Genomic DNA, 14,380 nt, shown 5'->3' with positions numbered 1-14,380 from the left:
TGATCAATGAGACGAGCTGGAGCTCTATTCCCCCCCCCCCAACCCCCCCCCGCCCGTACCACGCAACAGTAGCAGGCAGCCAGCAGGAGGTTGGCGGTGGTGGTGGTGGTGGTGGTGGTGGTGGTGGGGGTGGGGGGAGGTGGGGGGGTGTGTGTGGATGATGTCTGGCCCTGAATGATGATGTCATTATTCGGACTATCGGTGAGCAGATTTCAGGAGGAGATAAGGGACATTACCACCACACCATCGGTGATAAAAGTGAAGCGATTTCCATTTGCCACTTTTTCACTTTCTCTCTCTGTCTCGCTCTCTTACTGTCTCTCTCCCCCTTTCCCCCCAATCCCCCCCATCTCTTTCTCATCCCCCCTTCTCTTTCACTCTTTTTCTCTCTCTATTTCTCTCTCTCTCTCCCCCCACTCTCTTTCTCTCTCTCTCTCTCTCTCTCTCTCTCTCTCTCTCTATCTATATCTCTCTTTCACTCTTTTACCCCCCTCTCTCCCCCCTTCTCTCTTTTACTCTTTCTCTCTCTCTATTTCTCTCTCTTTCTCTCTCTCTCCCCCTCTCTCTCTTTCACTCTTTCTCTCTCTCTCTCTCTTTCTCTCTCTCTCTCTCCCCTCTCTTTATCTATATCTCTCTTTCACTCTTTTACCCCCTCTCTCTCTCACTCCTACTCTCACTTTCACTCTCCTCTCCTCTTCTCTCCTCTCCTCTCCTCCCCTCTCCTCTCCTCTCTTCTCCTCTCTTCTCTTCCCTCCCTCTATAGTAATAGTACATAATCACACATAATTTAAAATTTTATAGGCCTATCTGGTGCTATGATCCCATCTCAACCCCCCCCCCCTCTCTCTCTCTCTCTCCCTCTCTCTCTATCTCTCTCTCTCTCTCTCTCTCTTTCTCTATCTCTCTCTCTGTTGCGAATGTAACCGTTAGGTTAAGATGCGAATCTGAGATGCAAATGTAACCGAAATGTAAATGAAGTCTGTTCTCAATGCCATCCTTCGACATCAATAACCAACATATAGTATATTATAGATTTTTTCAAGGTGATGCCACATTTCAAGAAGGCAAGAGAATCCATTTCAAGCAGTTTTCGAGCATCACCAGAACATACAGTATCTTACAGAACATAATGTATGCACCCACTGCAATGTACTGTAAGTCACTTTGGATAAAAGCTTTGGATATTATTAGATTATATATTATCTATTATTAGTAGTATCTTGCTATCATTTGATGTCAAATACACTCACCGAACACTTTATTAGGAACACCTATACACCTTCTCATGGTGGAGGTGGTGTAATGGTGTGGGGAATGTTTTCTTGACACACTTTGGGCCCGTTAATACCAATCAATCATCGCTTGAATGCCACAGCCTATTTGAGTATTGTTGCTGACCATGTGCATCCCTTCATGGCCACAATTTACCTAATCTTCTAATGGCTACTTCCAGCATGATGGTGCACCATGTCACAAAGCAGAAGTTGTCTCAAACTGGTTTCATGAACATTACAATGAGTTCAGTGTTCTTCAGTGGCCTTCCCAATCACCGGATCTGAATCCAATAGAACACCTTTGGGATGTGGTAGAATGGGAGATTCGCAGCTTGAAAGTGCACCTGAAAAATCTGCAGCTATTGCGTGATGCAATCATGTCCAACATCTTGTGGAATCAACGCCACGAAGAATTGAGGCTGTTTTGAGAGCAAAGGGAGGCCCTACCCAGTATTTGTATAGTGTTCTGAATAAAGTGCTTGGTGAGTGTATACAGTATATATACAGTGTATACAGTAAATATAAATTGTAATATGTGGCCTATAAGAGGATTTAGTAGAGTTGCTCTCATCTTTCAGTTATGTTTTGTATGTCCTATATAAAACTTGTTATTTGATATCAGATATGAATAAAATGCACTGGACTGTATCGGCATGATGTGGTTCATTGTTTGAAACCCAGATGTGACAACACCACTAAAGCACACACTTCTCACAGATGTGACATCATTAAAACACACACTCCTCACAGATGTGACATCATTAAAACACACACTCCTCACAGATGTGACATCCTTACACGCATTCGCACACACACACACACACACACACACACACACACACACACACACACACACACACACACTCCTACACACACACAAACACACACTCCTATGCACACACACACACACACACACACACACACACTCTCCCTCCGTCACAGTAACCAGGGACTAATTAGCCAGCCTGTTCCCAGGCTCGTGGGACTGTGGTAGGGATCTGATGGCCTGCAGTGTCCCTTTGATCTGGGTCTGTCAGAGGCTCAGAACGCCGTGTGATGGAAGCCTGGGAGGATCACACAGAACAGAACCACTGTTCTGAAGAGGAGGGGGAGGCTGATTACAGAGAGAGAGGCTCTGGTCAGAGTGAGCCAGACATGCCTCTATACTACACGTGTCGTTGTCAGTTAGCCGCACAGTGGACCCACACCACGGGAAGAGCTGTGTCTACGTTAATGGTTTCCTATTATCTGCTCCCTTTCTTGTCCCAGAGGCAGGGTCTATGTAGGCCCATGTATCTTAGACCATAAAGACGCAACTGGAGTCAGTTTCCCGAAAGATTTATAGCTAAAGAAGCACCCACTCCTCCCCCGAGTGCAGCAAAGTTCCTCATTTAACAAATCTTGTTCTTTCACTAACAGAGGATTGACCTGCAAATATTGATTTTAACCCTCTCGCGGTTTTGCGGCTTGGTTGTCGGGAGAAATGAAGTGCTACTTAAGCTACAAAGCTTTCGGGAAACGGACTACTGTATCTGTCTCTGAAAGCAGCCTCTGGACATGATGTCTGGGCTGGCTGTATGAGGTATATGTTTTGTAAGTACATGTACATGTAACAGGCGTCACTGTGCCGCAAACAGTATTGTTCCCTGGCATCCGAGCTCACAGGAGTCTCGAACCTGCGCATTCTCCCATCGCTCCATCCAGTTCAATCCAAGCCAGACCAGTTCATCTAAAATCCTCCAGACGTCCAAAGGAGGTGTGAGAACATTGTGATTTAGTGGTATGCCTATGTGAGACTCGTCACCATGTGCATGCATAATGTTTGTTTTGGTAAGAATCTCTGGTAACACTTTGCTACTTTTACAGCTGATGATGGCAGGTCAGTAATTTGGTTGTCATGGAAAACATGTGGTAACAGCTAAATGTACCCACACTTAACAACTGCACAAGTTCTGTCTAATTAAGCAGGAATACTTAGAGGATGAAACTATGGTTATAACTAAACACTACAATGACTTCCAACAGTGTCATCAACCAATTATGGAGTAATTAGACTCTTGGTTTTCATGTTGTAAAATGCACTAATGACTATTTAAACATATAAAAAATACAGATGAAAGACATGTGTCATAAGGCCTATATAGTGCTGTCATTAACAGATGGAGACAATTATCAAGATAATTATCCTCACGTACCTTTAATTAAAATAGTGTGAAATAATTGAGACAAGAACGAAAATAGATCCAGAGAGATTTTTTTTATTTCAAAAAGCAGTCAGAGAAAAAATGAACCAACCCAAAAACGAAAGAAAATAAAAAAAACAATCAGAAAAAAAATAATTAAAAGCCAAAAGACAGAAGGCGTGATATATACAACAGCTGACATATTTTTTGGTGTTACAGTATTCATCCAATCACATTGACTCTTCCTGTTTTTTTTTGTAAAAAGTAAAAACAACCATATAACGACTTGTATTGATGGACAGAAAGTTGACAGTTCCTTAGACAGGAGGAGTATAGATAGCTAAGGCACAGAGTTTCCCCAGAAACTTTGGGAAACGTTTGGACTCAGAGAAGTTTGTGCAACAGTTGCTCAACAATACATTCCAGCAAGAGAACAACAATCTGGCATGAGATTCTCTGAAAGGCGAAATACAGTAATATTAAAAGCTTTCCCAAATTAGTCCTTTAACTCATCAGACATCTGTCAGAAACACTGAAACAGGTTATGTACCTAAATCACTCTCCGTGCCAAACTAGCAACACAATCTATTCTTATGATTCCCCCTTCAATATTGTCTTTCCACCACATCAGTATTTACATACAATTAGTTTTAAACATCTTCTCAATACAAAATACTTATGTACATTTTCTTCATTTTAATCATTTGTAACAAAATAGGACTTTCACATCGTACATTTTCACTTCATTTCTTCTTGATCATTGTATGGATGAACAAAGGATGTTGTGTGAAGTGTTTGTCTCAGGTTGTCATGGCACTGCCAAGAAAGAGAAGGAATATACTGTACTTAGCTACTATGTCAATTGCAGCTGACATTAAGAGGCCACCTTGTCTTTTACAACCCCGACAACACAAACAACTGGGATTATGAGCGTCAGGAGTGATATAGGAGTGATACCTATTAGGATAGATACATCACAACAGAAAGGTACGGTGAACTTACCATTGATTACCACTATCTTTATTGAAACATTCACTTCACACGTTTAACAGCCAAATGATGTTGACAATCACAGATTGGACTCTTAATTGCAATCAAATTAGGTTGTGAATGAAGCCAAACCAAAACAAATGATGGATAATATAATTGTGATTGTAGAGTGTGTAGCATGGAGTACTACAGGACCCACAATGCAATACCAGGGGCACAGAGTGTGTGTTTGAACTGAGATAGATTGTTTTGATGGCGGCAAAAGCACAGAAATATCATAGAAATCATAAACACCAGGGGCCAATTCAATAGTTAAGTCATTGTTCCTTGATTAAAGATACAAGATAATATCCACTTTTTTGTTACATTTTGTCACAGCATGAACATCATCATTATCATCATCATCACTAATATCCTGGGACTTGACAAGGACCAAATAGGAAATGTAACACCACAACGCATATTTCTGTCTGACCAGTTTCTCCACAGTGACATCTATTCTATTTTGTGGGAGTGTTTTTGTTCTTTTCTAACTTCTCTGTTTGGTGAGGGTGTCAGGAAGCTGACCTCTCACTCCTGGGTGCTTCCTCCTGTGATGTACTTGGCAAATAGCCAAGCAGAAACCAGACAAGTAGATCTATTTAGACTGGACGACACTGACACAGAGGCGTTGGCCAAAGAAAGGTACAGGTTCTGGGGCGTTGTTGGCCTTTGTAAATAAAGGCAGCTTTTCTTTACAAAAAATATTTATCGAGCTGCCAAGGCAGCGACGTTGTAGTAATTTAGTCATTGACTAAAAATATCTGTATTTATATAAACTTATAAATAAATAGCAACTTGTGGACTCACTCCCATTCACACAATAATAATTTTGAGACATTTTTCTTTTTCATACTTGCAACATAAAGTGTCATTTGACACAAATGAACGAATTTTGGAGAAAAAAAAAAGAAAGAAAGAAAGAAAAAGAAATAAGCTTGAGAAATTCATTTTTATGAAAGCACAGCTCATATACTTTCATTTCAAGTTTCAGGCAGTCTGCGGAAAGAACCAGAAGGTCAGAACACACAGTAACCATCTAGGCTCTCCAATGCCCTTCAGTACAGCCAGGCTATTTTTAGCTGGAGTTGAGCGTTGAAGGTAGAAACACATTACCTAGAACAGCAATAACAAGAAAAAATCCTGTCATGATCTATTCTACTTGCAATATTCTCGCTTTTCCACCGTTCTGAATAAGCCCCTGATCTTGAGAGAGTTCCACATGACCAAACAAAGGGCTGGGTCGCCTGCTACTCCAGACATGCCTGACACCCGGCCTGTCTCCTGTTCAGGCACTGAAAGCAGTTAGGTAACGCCGTGCTGTCATACCTTCATCATCACAAGGAAGTGAGCTTTCATACGATAAATATCTTGGTGGCGCCTCTGAGGTTGTGGATCAGTTGATAGTTGTACTCATATGCAGTCTTCATAATGCCCAAAACAACCATTTTATGACAGTAGAAAAACCTTCATTACACCCTCCAAAACACTTTGACATCTGTTCCATATATGCTTCATTTGTTTCATATCATACTCTTATATATGATCATTTGGCATTGTTTTGGAGTGTCTATGAATGCTTACCTCACCTTTTTTGTATTATGAAAACTGTTAACACCAGGGGAGGCTGGTGTAGGCAGGAATTGGAATACGGGCTCATTGTAATACATGGAATGGAATAAGGACGCGTGTTTGATACCATTCCTCATTCCATTCCATGCATTACAATGAGCCCGTCCTCTGATTTCTACCTCCACCAGCCTCCCCAGGCATCTCAACAACAGTACCAGACGTCTCTCTCTAACTCTCTAGAGATCCAGGCCACAATCTGGCCTTGTAGAGTAGATCTTGGTCCACTACCAGTGTCGACTACCCTGTTCCACTCAAATGGCACACTAATCCCTATGAAGTGCACTTCTGTTCACCAGAACAATTGACATGGTGATCTGGTCAAAAGTAGCGCAGTGACTAGGATGTCTTTTGAGACACAGACACAGACTCTGACCTCACAAGCGCTCTTCAATTCAACAGTAGACTAGACGACATTGGTGCTCGGCAATGCAACGGTTGACTCTATGTCAAAGATGGCATCGATCAATCACAATAAAACAGCGACGGGATGAAATATAAATACATTGGGAAACAGAAACTGCAAAGCCGGCAAAATCCAAAGTAGAACGTGTGTATGCACGGAGCATGTGTGACTGCCCACAAAACCTTCCCCTCACTTTCTCTTCCTCTTCAACCTTCAGAGAAAATCTAAAGAAGACTTCCTTCTTTTCATCTGCAATGACAGAGACCCCCCCCCCCCCCCCCCCCCAAAAAAAGAAAAGAAACATACAAATAAATTACTCAAAAAATAAGACTTTTGCAGCAGTGTGGCCTCCCGTCCAGCGGAGGCGCTGTTGCTACCTGATGCGTCCGTCAGCACGCGGCGGGATGAGCTGGGACTTGGGGTCGGGGCTGAGGGAGCTCCAGGGGGTCTTGGCACAGAGCTGCATGACGGGACAGGCAGTGGGCCCTGTGGCGCAGACGTCCCCGGCCTCCCAGAGCTCGCCCACGAGGCTGTCTACCCAGCGCTCCAGCTCTGGGCCTGTGAGGGCGGCGTTCCGCTTGGCCTGCTCCACCTGGCCCAGGTGGACGGGGATGTTGAGGACGGGGTTGAGGCCATGGAAGCTCTGCTCCATGTAGCTGTTCTTGGCTGGACCATTGTGGAGCTTCAGAGTGTCCTCTGGAGGGAGTGTGTGTGGGGGGGGGGGGGGGGGGTAGAGGAGGGGGAGAGAGAGGAGGAGGGGGAGAGAGGGACAAAACCAGAGGGTTAGATTTCAGGGAGTGCTTTATCCTGTAGACAGTAGGCTACTTGTAAATGGACAGATAACAAACAGATAAGTGATGGAATTGGATTTTGCTGCCTAAAGGTACAGACTCGACTTGTGACTTTTAGGATTGCTGCCTTTGATTTTATTAAGAGCCAATCTACTTATTTAGATCAAATGGATTTTCTCTGCGGTATGACGCAAAGCGGGAGCAAAACAAACTCAATGACCCTGTCTAGGGGTCTGGGAGCTAGCTACAAAAGGGGGCAGCGGAGGCTGGTGGAGGTAGAAATCGGACGACGGGCTCATTGTAATGCATGGAACGGAATGAGGAATGGTATCAAGCACGCGTTTGATACCATTCCTCGTTCCATCCCATGCATTGCAGCGAGCCCGTCCTCCGATTTTCCACCCCCGCCATCCTCCCTTGGTTGGGGTGCAGACCAGACGGGGGAGAGAGAGAGAGAGAGAGAGACCACCTCCTCTTCGTCCCTCAAACCCAACGCCCTCCACCCTGAAGGTAAAGCTGTACATTCCTCAGCCCCCCTCACACCCTGGCGCTAGCCAATCCCCTCTCAGCGCGGCTATTGTAGGCCGGCGCTCCCTCCGCCTGGTTCACACCGCTCGCACCCAGACGTTATGCCGATGTCAGCACTTTTCATGACAGAGATGCAGTCAGACACCGGGTGTACTGCCAGGCAAGGCTGAGGCTGCCCACGCCATGCCAACTCTGCTGTGGCAGGAGTGTGTGTGTGTGTGCGTCTGTGTGTGTGTGTGTGTGTGTGTGTCTGTGCACGGTGCCAGCGTTAAGCCGGGGTGAAAACCCACACCATAAACTTTTACTAGCGCTACGTGTAGGAGGAAGACCTGGAGTTGTTTGTGGTCGTAAATTAAGGCCAGACTGGAAGGGACAGGCCAAGGCTGTGGAATTTCATACCCTACCATCAGGAGTAAGGACCTATCAGGGACATCGAAATGCATTCTGCTGTACTAAAACCTAAAGGTTGTGTCCTCAGCAGGGGAGGCTGGTGGAGGTAGAAATCGGAGGACGGGCTCATTGTAATGCATGGAATGGAATGAGGAATGGACATATGTGTTGCACTAAAATGGCTGAGGCGACTCTATGTATTTTATATATGTAAAAAAGCATTTATTTTTGCAATTAATTCTTACTGGTCTAACCCTGTATCACCTGGGGAGCAGGTACCTTTCCGAAAGCAAAACATCACTTTTTCGTGACTGACTTTCATAAGTAGCTCAGAGATGTAATGGTCATAAATTTAGCCCCATTTCTGGGTGAATACAAAAAACAACAAGTTTGAGGCGAATATTTGGCATTCTGATTGTGTCCTACAAGCACTTAGAGAGTTGGTGAAAGTGCATTTAATAATGTGCCACACAACATCCCAAGTCCCATCAACAAGGGCTTAAAACTGAGATCGAAAGCAAACAAACAAACCAAAAACACTCAAACAATTGATGAATATTTTAGTAGCCTCAAATACTCAAACACTCTCACAATAGTCCAAATCCCACGGCGAGTCGAGGCAAAAGCCAACACTCTATTTTATTCATTCTCTCCATAATTAAACAGCGTCTGTGCGATTATAAACAGAGCAGTGCTGTGATTAAACGAACATTCCGAAGCTAGTTTTTTTTTAAATCTCGTGTGACTTTCAGAGCGAGCGATTACTATGGTCCCTCACAATGGAGGTCCGACCCCTTATCCTTAATGCAGACAGATTGATTTAATAGTGTCATTGTTTCAGCGTCAAGGGCTGGGATATGCCGTTGTTTAACATTCTGTGTAGTATGTATGAACAGCACAAGAGGGTTGTTATTAAGGTTGACTCAGAGACAGACAACTGGGGCCCTGTTACAGCTCCCAGAGTTGATTAGAAAGATCTCAATCACGGGGCTGCTGTAGTGCGTGTGTGTGTGTGTGTGTGTGTGTGTGTGTGTGTGTGTGTGTGTGTACACTCACTGCTGTATCTGCATGTGACTCCATGTACTACTATGTGCTTGTGTCTTCCCATGTGTGTGTGTGAGATGTGTTTGTGTGTGTGTATGACATTGACGTGTGTGTGTATGACATTGACGTGTGTGTGTGTGTGTGTGTGTGTGTGTATGTGTGTATGTGTGTGTGTGTGTGTGTGTGTGTGTGTGTGTGTGTGTGTGTGTGTGTGTGTGTGTGTGTATGACGCGTGTGGGTGTTTAGCTGCGTCCTACCCTGACGAATGGGCTGATGTTTACTATAAGCCAGCGGGGTGATGAGGAAGCGGGTCTCAGCCACGGGGCTCCAGTGGTGCAGGATGCGTACGGTCCACACCCCGGGCCTCAGCGGCTGGTTCAGGGGGGGTCTGTAGTGGGTGTACTCAGCGCTGGCATCGATCAGGATGTCGTAGGTGGCGGCAATGACGTTGGTGGGGTCGATCCAGACCACGGTGACGGTGACGTTGGCCCCCTTGCTCCATCGCTGCATGCCCACGGTCTCGTCCATAGGCCCCATCAGACCCCCGAAGTTGCGGAACAAACGTTCCTTGGCGTCCCACTCCGTCCCGATCTGGAGGGAGGGAGGGGGGGGAGAGAGAGAGAGAGAGAGAGAGAGAGAGAGAGAGAGAGAGAAATAGAGGGAGAAATACAGAGAGAGACTGTAATTAGTTCACAGTATCTAAAATTGATTTGCGAACAGTATAATGTACTTTATGCATACATCTCTATCTGACCCAGTTGAAAATGAGAAAATTTGGTTGAATGTTAATTTGCATAATGTCAAGGGAAATACTAGTCCTTATAAACTATCCATCCTTTTACTCCCTCTACATTCAGCACAGCTTTAATGTCTCGTATTTCATGTACATTCTGTATAGGCTTCCCAGTATGTGTGCTTAAGGATTCGTGTCACTTTCTGTGCAACGTGAGGACTGGTGGAGCAGCTTCCTGCCTGGTCGATAGGGAGACAGGCTGAGGCAGCAGTGTGTCTACGTGTGTGTGAGTGAACACCTCGGATATATCCCCCGTGGGACACGGATCAATCTATCGCCTAAACAAACGACTGTGAGAGGGAGGGAGGGAGGGAGGGAGGGATAGAGGGTGGGAAAGAGAAAGACAGAGAGAGAGAATGACGGAAGGAGGAAAGGTGAGAGAGAGAGAGAGAGAGAGAGAGAAAGAGAGAGAATGAGAGAGAGAGAGAGAGAGAAAGAGAGAGAAGGGAGGGTCAGAGAGAGAGAGAGAGAAAGAGAGGATAGAGAGATTCAGAGATAGAGAGAGAGAGAGCCAGATGTCTGAGGTGTTAGGAGAAACGTGAGAGGGATGAGATGGATGAGAGCTTAGTGATGTGCTCATCCTTCCACCAGCTGATTAACGCAACTCTCCTCCGATCAATGGCTGACTGGAACACTGTCTATATTAGGCTGAGTGAGAAGTGAGAAGTCTATTTGTATAAATAGACACTCCTCAGAGAAATTAGCGTGTTTGTGTGTGGAGTGTGTGTGTGTGTGTGTGTGTGTGTGTGCGTGTGTGTATGTGTGTGTGTGTGTGTGTGTGTGTGTGTTTTTGTGTGTGCGTGTCTGTGTGCGTGTGTGTATGTGTGTGTGTGTGCGTGTACCAGACCATCTGTTATGCGGTATTCTACTTCAACAATATGACCAACCTCTGCAGAATCAAACTAGTGAGCTCATCCTCAATAATACTCTGGGTTCTAACTGTGGAGGGTCCATCAGAGATGAGTATTGCTCATTGGCACATAGACTGCAGATTGATTGGCAGTGGTCTAATTCTGAGCCTTGGACTGATTTAAAACCTATTGACTGAGGGATCCAGCAGTAATCCACTGGTAGGAGGTTGCTGTCTGCCAGACACCTGTGAACACGATGTTCTGGGTGAGAGATGCTGTGCCTTCAGGAAGTATTCACCACCTGGACTTTATCCACATGTTGTTGTGTTACAAACCTGACTTTAAAATACATTGAATTGATGGTTTTGAATTGAGTCTATCTCTGAGTGCAGGGATAATAGTTAATGTAATTTCGGAATGAATATCTTTGTTTTTATATGGTCTCGGATCTGCATAAGAATCAATAACACACTGTGTGGATCAGGCTGTTATTGCAAACTGAATCTATTTTAAAGTCAGGTTGGAACACAACAATATGTGTGACAGGTCCTGGGGGGTGAATATTTACAGAAGGCACGGTGCATGCATCAAGATGGACACAATAAGAGTTAGAACTCATAATCAACTACATCAATTCAAGGAAGATTAACCAATTAGATTACACGAAAATTAAGATTAACAATTGAGATTAAAATATAAAATAATATAGTGAAAAATCCTCATTGAAGATGAATGGCATGTTCCAGGTTTCTCAGATTGGAATTACCTGAATTGATGTTGGACAGGTAACTTGAGAAGCCAACTGTAGCAGTCCTGGTTAACAACCAGTCAGAGAGGGATTAACTTCTGACTCAGTTCAGGCTCAGCCTTTGAAGCTACTGCTTAAACCATAACATGCCCCCCCCCCCCCGCCCCTCCGCTTTTACTCACAGTAAACAGAACTCTAGTGTTGTTCCATTCGCCCTCGCCTTCAATGCTGACATGGCAACACTCACCCCCCCCCACCCTCCACCCCCCTCCCCACCACCTCACCTCACCGGCGCCCAGAGTCAAGCACCACCATAAAACATGACAAGTCAATTTGATCGGGCAACGGTGCGGACAGCCCCGGCCACATCTGGCCTTGATTAAAAACGTCTTTCTTTTTTTTTTTTTTTTTACTATGGCAGCGGAGAGGAGGAAGGCCCCCAGGGCTCCGTTGGTTGGTGGGAGCTTATTAGTAGCGGTCTTTGTGGGAGTAATCAAAAACAGGTGTTCCAACGCAGGGCCCGGAGGACTCCCCGGGGGGGGTTAAAAGCCGGTGTCTCTGGGTAAGGATACCAGCACTGTTGGTCTATGGAGAAATGGAGGAGGAGAGGGAGTAGAGAGAGAGAGAGCGAGGGACGGTAGAGGTGAAGAGAGAGAGAGAGAGATTGAGAGAGAGAGAGAGAGGAGAGAGAGCACTAGGGGGTAGAGGTAAAGAGAGAGAGAGAGGGAGGGATGGAGGGGGGTTATAGGTGGAGGTTATCTCTCTCTCCTCCACCTCTCTCTCTCTCCTCCACCTCTCCTTCTCTGACGGACCGTTGTCATCACCAGACAGTGAGTCCTCACCAGACGCTGAGTACTCTGATAAAGTCACCGCGTCATTGTTCTGTCACTCACACTTTCCATTGGTCAGACAGCCTTAGGGGCTGCCCATGTGACTTTGCCTCGTGCCAGGGACAGGCAATAGGGAGGTAGAAGTCGTTTAAAAAACCCAGCAACAGACCATAGGATGACTCATCTCATTTGACATATACTAGTTGTCAATGCAATGACAAAATGTTTCAATCATGACTCTGCTTTCAGCAGACTCCCTCTATTAGCCAACGGCAAACACGCCGCCTTTTTGGAAACGTCATATCCGTTTGAAAGGGCGAAAGGTCAAGGGTAGGAATTCATACTGCAAACATCTAACGGCGACATCTCAGAGGATTCTGCTGGACGAGAGGCGACAAGTTGAATGTAAAAAAACTGCTGCAAAAGAAAGGTTCCTCAGTTTGCCCCATTTTACAGTAAAAACACGGTAGCAAGCATAGCTGTGGTAGGAAGTCATATAGGAAGTATATTGTCACAGGGCGTATTTAAGCAATAAGGCACGAGAGGCTGTGCTTTATCGTGAATAAAGTCACAGTTGAGGGGCGAGTGTCAGGAAAACAATGGCTTAAGTATTTATAGATTGTGGTGGTTTCTGCCCTGCACTTATAGAAATACAGTTCTCAAAACGACCACTGCTGCCAAGGTAAGGTGATCAACAAATCTTCGTAATTCGAGTGGGGATATTACTGTTATGTACGGTAAACGGGAAAAACGCGACATAGCTGTTACTTTATCATGGAATAAAGCACGGCTCCGAACACCTCTTGGCCAAACACAGTTCTTGTTCTGAACAACCCGTTGTATAAATTATAATAAAGAATTATAGGGACATATCCCCAGAAAGAGAACGATGGTTATTATTAACATAACACACAATCAGGAAGTCACTCCTGTGTGAAGGTGAGAAACAGTTTCATTAGGACACAACAAATAAGCAGTGTGTGAAGCTCTCATCCACATAAAGTTTGATGAATTCAATCAATTTACATTTTACAAGGCTATTACCGACCCTTGTTTAATTGCCTATTCGCTGTGTGTGTCTGTGTGTGTGTGTGTGTGTGTGTGTGTGTGTGTGTGTGTGTGTGTGTGTCTGTGTGTGTCTGTGTGTGTGTGTGTGTCTCAGCAAGGTCGCCATGGCAATGAATATTAAAGGTCACCATGGCAATGAGCTATATATCTAATCCCCAATTACAGTTCATGCACAGCATGAGCTAAGTGCGTTGGATTTAGCTATGGCTTTTATAATGCTGTATATTAACAGAGAGAGGTCAGAGACTAACTGACTGATTGACTGACTGAGTAACTGATTGACTGACTGACTGACTAGTTGACTGACTGACTGACTGACTGACTGACTGACTGTAGAGACTAACTGACTGAATGACTGACTGAGTAACTGATTGACTGACTGACTAGTTGACTGACTGACTGTACAGACTGACTGACTGACTGACAACTGTACAGACTGACTGACTGACTGACTGACTAGTTGACTGACTGACTGACTGATTGTACAGACTGACTGACTGAGAGACTGACTGACTGACTGACTAGTTGACTGACTGACAGACTGGCTGACTGGCTGACTGACTTGACTGACTGACTGACTGACTGACTGACTGACTGACTGACTGACTGGACTGTACGGACTGACAAACTAGTTGACTGACTGACTGACTGACTGACTGACTGACTTGACTGACTAACTGACTGACTGACTTGACTGACTGACTGAATAGTTGACTGACTGACTGACTAACTGACTAACTGACTGACTGACTAGTTGACTGACTGACTGACTAACTTACTAAATGACTGATTGACTGACTAACTGAATAACTAGTT

The 14,380-nt window shown here is 44.8% G+C and overlaps 1 protein-coding gene across 1 annotated transcript in view; it reads right to left on the bottom strand.

Moving 5' to 3' along the window:
- Nucleotides 1-6,894: 6,894 nt before the first annotated feature.
- LOC310821787 (xylosyltransferase 1-like) overlaps nt 6,895-14,380 on the bottom strand; it is a gene marked incomplete at both ends in the record, with an annotated part of 62,976 nt that continues 55,490 nt past the window's right edge. The window contains 2 exons of the mRNA XM_083693999.1: nt 6,895-7,217; nt 9,532-9,865. Of these exons, the coding sequence (XP_083550125.1) occupies nt 6,895-7,217; nt 9,532-9,865 (657 nt within the window). The remainder of the gene's footprint in view (nt 7,218-9,531; nt 9,866-14,380) is intronic.

The sequence above is a fragment of the Argentina silus genome, assembly GCF_951799395.1.
Source record: "Argentina silus genome assembly, chromosome: 22".
NCBI lineage: Eukaryota > Metazoa > Chordata > Actinopteri > Argentiniformes > Argentinidae > Argentina > Argentina silus.
The sequence above is the reverse complement of the archived record's forward strand: the minus strand, read 5'-3'. Positions and strand labels throughout refer to the sequence as shown.